Raw genomic sequence first — 7,018 nt, 5'->3', positions numbered from 1 at the left:
AGGCGACGGCCACGTGACGCAAGCCGAGCTAAGCGCTCCTCTCCATCCCAAGGTGCCTCCAGCCTCGGCTCCTGTTCTTCTGCCTTTTCCCTCCCTCCCTGGCCCCGGGCACGGGAGTCGTCTGAAGCGAGGCGGGGCCTGCAGATAGATACCCAGAGACAGAGATTTAAATTTCATTCTCAGCAAGAACAGCAGCAGCAGCAGCAGCAGCCCCGGCGCACAGCGACAGACGCGCGCGCGCCCCGACCAGTCCCGCCGACCCCTCTGCCGCCGCCGCCGCTGCTCGCTCGCTCGCTCGCTTGCCCTGCCAGCCAGCCAGCCAGCCAGCCAGCCAGCCAGCCAGCAGCCAGCCAAGCAGCCATGGGCCACTCCGCCGCTGGGGAGCCGGGCCTCATCGCCAACGTGGTGAACGACACCTTGGAGTTCTACCGCTGGACCTGGACCATCCGAGGTAACCGAGCCTGTGTGCGCGCCCGCCCGCCGGCCGGCCAAGCGACGCGCTGCCAAGCCTTTGTTAAGCTCCCCGCAGCCTCCTTCTCCGCAGCCGCGCTTCCTGCAGGCCCCTTATCCCAGGCCAAGTTGCATCCTCTTAGCGCGCCTGGCTGGCCACAAGGCACCTGCCGCCGCCTCCTCTGCCATCTCTTGCTGCTCCCGCCGCCGCCGCCTCAGCTCCATCCCCGTCTCCCTCCATCCCCTTCCCTCGTCCAGGCCGCAAAGAGACGGCCAGGCAACAGCAGCAGCCCCCACCCGCGCCCCGTCTCCAATTCCTCGCCTGCTGTCACTGTCACACAGCGGTCAAAATGGCTCCGTGGCTTCTGGGAAAGCGGGTCTGGGAAGGAAGGTTGCGACGCGGATCTGGATCTGGCTTTAGATGGGGCCTGTTTAAGCGCTCTCTCCCCCACCCCACCCCCAGCAGCCAATAGCTCTGAAAGTGGATGTTTTCGGTGTGGTCTTTCTTCTTTTTCTTTTCACTTCACCGTCATTCCCCTTAGGGGGACTGCCAGCTAGAAGTGCAGCAGGAGGAGCAGGCTCCGTTTAAGTTTGCTGCATAAGGTTTTCTTCCAGCAGCTCCCACGCAGCTGCCTGACTATTGGGTGGAAACTGCAAATATGCATACACATACAGATACTGTATATATTAAATGTAAAAAGATTCCCCACCCCATTGTGACTGATTCCAAATCCTTTGTTACTGGAGACTTGGCTGCGATGGTAACCATGTCAATTGCTGGTCACTCTGTTCCATCACTGCATAGCGGAGCTTTCCGAGCAAACTGGGAACGTGCCAGTCACGTTGCTGCTCTTGGGCCCAGGCCCACAATGAGAAATGGAGATGTTTGCAAAGTGCCTCCCCCCACCTCCCATTGTTACAGGGTTAGTTTAGGGAACATGTGGAGGATACACTGGGAAAACAGCCCTGGGGTCATTTGCCATCATGACATCATGACACATTAGATATTAGGCTTAAGGCAGATCCCATTTTGGTAAGATAGACTGGTTTGCATTGTAATCTGAATGTTATAGCAGAGTTTCGTGAGATGGCTATGTGTGGTTTAATTTAAATGAAATGGAGTTCAAGGCCTGGTCTCACATTTCATTTTATAAGGTGTAGTCTCTCTTCCCCCCCCCCTTCCCTTCCCTTCCCCGTTTTCAAGATGAGATGTTATTGCAGAATTGATGCTGGATAGATCAATATCCATCAAGTAGGATCAGTAATAAAATAGCTACAGCTGGAATTTGGAACAAGGCCAAAGAGTCAGAAAGGTACTGTGCAATCCTGTGCATGTTTGCTTAGAAGTCAGTCCCACTTAGGTCAGTGAGATTTACTCCCAGGTAAATGGGCATAGGATTGCAGTCTTTGAGTGGCTTCACATATGCAGTGGCAAGGATGTTGGGCAGGATTTGTCAGTATTTGTACATACAATTCTGGCTTATGAAGGGCATACCTGAACAATAAACAATATTTTTTAATACATACTCATTAAAGGGCAGAGATGCACTTAATGAATGTGTATGACTGCATTTATCTTAAAGAAGGCAGGGCTGTCTTTTATGTACACGTTTTACTCTTAAGTATCACTTCTGCACAGCTGTAAAGATTGTCAGGTACTTATTGAATGCCAAGATGGCTCTACAATGAACCTATGATGGATTTCACTGCTATGGAATCCAAGTGGCCTTGGTTATAGATCCCAGTAACTCATTATTGCATGAGCTGCCTTCATTCCTATTCCCATCCCTTTCTGCCATCTGTTGGATTGTAAATTAATCTTACGTTTTCAGTTGCCACATTCTTGCTTGATCTGCATTATTGCACTTCATCTCCTGATCTCACTTTCAGACATACTTCAGATATATTAACCAACATCTGCATTTCCCCAAAATGTAAAAGATTGAGTAAAATGCTGTAGTTGTATGTTTTCAATGAGCCATTTTCATTCCTACAGTGCTTTTATATGATTCTCATTTAACATAAAAGCAAACTGCTGCGCTACTCATCTCTAAGAAACTTTTAAAGACAAGGTTTTAATAGCAAAGTAGTTTTATGGTCCTAATTAATAACTACTTTGCCTCAGAATTGCTAGAGTTTACATTGCACAAATCAGCAACAGCCAAAATATCAGCTCTTATAGAAGAAAGTAGACTATTAGTGTGGAAGAATTTGGCAGCAAACCAGAATGCTATGATATGGACTCTTCCTCTCTTTGAGGGAATACTAATTATCATTTAGACTGCTGAGAAAATAGTGCCTAACTTATCTTGCTTAGTCAACTGTTTGAGATTGCCATACATAGGTGTCAATTGTATGGCATAATCTGAGATGCCTCTGTGACAAAAGAACACACACCCCAGTTAAAAATGTTAAAGTAGGACATTTTAGTTTATTCATTTTTGGGCTCTTTGGAGAGCCATGAGATTGTGGGGACATAGTGTAGCTGTGGGTGAGGAACTATATGAGATTTCAGCTGCTTTCCTAAACATACTGGCCTCCAAATCCGTCAAAATTACTTGTAAGCAGGCTCTGAGAGTGTGCTCTTGCAGCCCTTATCGGCGCATGCAGTTTTTTAGAATCAAAATAATATTTGTATCCTGATGTCACAGTACTGTAGGAGGAGTCCTCCAAGCACTGCGGCTGCATCTCTCCATTCATTTAATTGGTTCTTGAAGAAGCCACACACCAACGCTGTTTGAAATAAATGTAGCGGTACTGCTAGGGCAGATTGATTTCTCTTTCACCAAGTAACATTATTACAGTGCAATGTGCTGGATCATTTGGTTATACAGCGCCAACGTTTTTAAATTTATAACAGTACAGCTATTTATTTACTACAGGGGTGGGTAGCTTGTGCTCCTCCAGATGTTTTTGGACATCAGTTCCCATCATCCCTGACTACTGGCCATGCTGCTAGGACTGACGGGAGTTGGAGTCCCAACATCTGGGTGGCTAATGCCCCCTCCCCATCCTTAATGGCTGAAGACAACATTGATCTGTGGGCTTCCAGCATGCATTGAACTACCACCCAGTGTTAACTGTTGCCTTCCTTTTCCGAAGCTTTATTTTAGAACAAGGATGGAGCAAATTTTGGCTCAGTTGGTAGAGCATGAGACTCTTAATCTCAGGGTCACGCGTTGAAGCCCCCCAATGGGCGAAGGATTCCTGCATTGCAGGGGGTTGGACTAGATAACCCTTGTAGTCCCTTCCAACTCTACAATTCTGTGATATGATCATATGCTATAACTCTGTGTCACTGTCTATGCTACTGAGAGAGTCAGGAAAGCTTGAGGTGTTGGATGATGCTTTCAATGGGATGGGCACTCCTTTACTCTTTACTCCATATTTTCCTGGCCACATTCTCATGCTTGTTGTAATATTTCCTGAATACTAATCCCTGATGCATGCAAATACTGGTGTTTGTTGTTTCAAAAATGTGGGTTTGGCTATCAGATTGTAGAGCTCCTTGATAATAGCAGTGATGCTACTCAACAGATGAATCAGATCATCTGTTGCTCTGCAGCATCATTTCTCAATCCACATCATCTTGAAATTATACCATGCTGTGGCCTTGCCCAACAGTCATACTGTAAAGGCTTTTGCCATGTGTTAATATTGCTCAATGAATAAGACATTTCACCATGTTGGAAACATCACTATACAGCAACATTGCACAAGGAATGAATAATTATTTTTTTCCTCAGACACCTACACAGTTTCCCTTCATTGTTCTCAGCATTCTCATATTTCTAAAATCAGATTCCTAAATATTTTTTATTGTTCTTTCGCAACTCTAATTAGGTCCCTCAAGGCCAACTCATGCAACTGTATCACTCATACAATGTGATAATTTTCTGGAAGTTGCTTTCTGGAAGAGATTTCATCAATCACAGAGTATAGCATGAATTTCTGTCACAAGTTGACTGCTCAGAAATTGCATCATGGTAAAGCGGAAGGTGAATTAGCTGCTTTAATGTTCAAAAATTGTTCGCTGTGTTTCTAATTTCTTGCTTTCTATAAGTTGAGAACCTGCAGGATGTAAGAGATAAGAAAGAACGTTGGGTGAAATTGTGTGTGTGTGTTTATAAATTAGAAATTGAGCAGCTATTGCTTGACTAGGAGGTTAATATAAATCTGAAGTCTTCTGAAAGATTATTAGTAATACTGATATATACCAAGTTATTATTATCAATGTTATACAGCATCTTTATGGCTTTAGTTCCATGTGATCACTTTATTTTAAAAAAGGCATTAGTCCTGAAAAGGCAGATTTCTGACTAGCAGTTCTGAATAAGTGGTAAAATGACCCAATATATTCAATGAACATAGCTTTATAGTAAATATATATGCACCCAGTTATTAAGCAATATGAAAAGTAGTGGTGGAAGAAAATCTAAGAATTCTCGGCCATTATTCCAGCTAAGGAGAGCCCTTGTCCAAGAATATTTTTTGCCTCTTGTTTTTTGTTTTTGTTTTTAACCTGTAGACTCTTCACTTCAAAGCACTTGAGCATGATCATAAGTTAATAATATTACTGGGAGAAGTGAACTTCTAAAACCATAAACTCAGACTACAAGTTAATGGGCACACAGAACTCTCCCCAGAACATTTTCCATTCATTTCATTGGAAGGACCAAATCCACACATGCCTACCTTCTGTGTATGGATCAGGTGCCTTCATTGAAATCTGTGGGGTGGTCCATATGGGTAAGAGATCAATGTGCAAATCTGAGCGCAGTGATCAAACGGGAGAGCACTTCCAGGTGTGTACAGTATGAATAGCTTTGCGCAACATCAGATGCTCAGCGTCTTGATGCTGAGCGTCCCTTGATGCTCAGAAGCAGATTTGGGCTTGTGTGTGAAGGGTTGCCAAGTAAAGAGAAAACCTCATGTTTACAGATTACAAATAAATCCCTTTTATAGTTTCAGTTCACCAAGGGGATTGTTCTGGTCTCAGGGATAATCTGACCTATTCCAGATAGAAAGATAAACTGGGATGCTTGAAAAAGCAGTCCAACTGGCAGGTTCCCCAGAATTGCTATGCAAACTTAGGTTTTATGTACCTCTTGTACCTCTTCCTACATAGAATAGAATCATAGAATCATAGAGTTGGAAGAGACCACAAGGGCCATCGAGTCCAACCCCCTGCCAAGCAGGAAACACCATCAGAGCACTCCTGACATATGGTTGTCAAGCCTCTGCTTAAAGACCTCCAAAGAAGTAGACTCCACCACACTCCTTGGCAGCAAATTCCACCGTCTAACAGCTCTTACTGTCAGGAAGTTCTTCCTAATGTTTAGGTGGAATCTTCTTTCTTGTAGTTTGGATCCATTGCTCCGTGTCCGCTTCTCTGGAGCAGCAGAAAACAACCTTTCTCCCTCCTCTATGTGACATCCTTTTATATATTTGAACATGGCTATCATATCACCCCTTAACCTCCTCTTCTCCAGGCTAAACATGCCCAGCTCCCTTAGCCGTTCCTCATAAGGCATCATTTCCAGACCTTTGACCATTTTGGTTGCCCTCCTCTGGACACGTTCCAGTTTGTCAGTGTCCCTCTTGAACTGTGGTGCCCAGAACTGGACACAGTACTCTAGGTGAAGTCTGACCAGAGCAGAATACAGTAGCACTATTACTTCCCTTGATCTAGATGCTATACTCCTATTGATGCAGCCCAGAATTGCATTTCAGCATTTCAAACATTTCAAGTTTAACACCTGAATTGCACCATCAGTAGGGTGGGGAGATCCTGTTTTATGATAGAACAATGAACTGAACTCAACAGCAAAATCCTATACATCAGGCTTCCCCAACCGGTACCCTCCAGATGTTTTAGATACAACCCCTATTAGCCCCAGCCTTGATAGCCATCAATTACGGATGATAGAAGTTGTAGTCCACAATATTTGGAGGTCACCAGGTTTAGGAAGGCATCTATACTGAATACCTGTATGTGTTCACTCAGAATAAGTCTGCTGAGTTTATTGGGTCTTATGCCCAAGCAAGGTGATATAGAACTGTACCTGCTTCTTTGTTCTCTGCCACTGCTATATTGTTTTTGACTGAGCATTCATTGGGTATGATGGGTAAATCAGAGTTCTTATTTCCACAACACATTGTCTCATAGTCTCATTTATTGTGGTAATTTGCAGGGATAAAATATAGGTTTGGATCCCAACTCAGTTGTGCTTCGCATAGAGCCATTGAAATCACTGAGGCTGAAGTTTCATCACAAATATCAAGTCACATTGATTTTGATGGGCTTACTCTAAGCGTGACTTAACCAAGATAGGTCCAACACATAATATTTAATATTACAGCCAGTAGAGTAATTGAATAGCTATGCATTTTGACTCCAATGTAACTTTGCTCCATGTTCCTTCTAGTTTTGCAGGGACATTCTCTCAGGAGGCTAATGGCTGTATGAGCAGAACAAATGGAACTGTTTTGCTCCTCAGCATTTTACTAAAATCAAGGAGGAGAAACCTGTGGCCTTGCAGGTATTATTGGACTCCAACTCTTATCA

The 7,018-nt window shown here is 44.2% G+C and overlaps 1 protein-coding gene across 1 annotated transcript in view; it reads left to right on the top strand.

Moving 5' to 3' along the window:
- Positions 1 to 7,018, top strand: part of ELOVL4 (ELOVL fatty acid elongase 4) — a 45,970-nt gene continuing 38,952 nt past the window's right edge. Inside the window, exon 1 of the mRNA XM_083497492.1 lies at positions 1 to 451. Within this exon, the coding sequence (XP_083353618.1) occupies positions 361 to 451 (91 nt within the window). The 5' untranslated portion in view covers positions 1 to 360. The remainder of the gene's footprint in view (positions 452 to 7,018) is intronic.

Source organism: Podarcis liolepis (assembly GCF_965112155.1).
Source record: "Podarcis liolepis genome assembly, chromosome: 3".
NCBI classification, from domain to species: Eukaryota; Metazoa; Chordata; class Lepidosauria; order Squamata; family Lacertidae; genus Podarcis; species Podarcis liolepis.
This window is presented reverse-complemented; position numbering and strand designations above follow the sequence as displayed.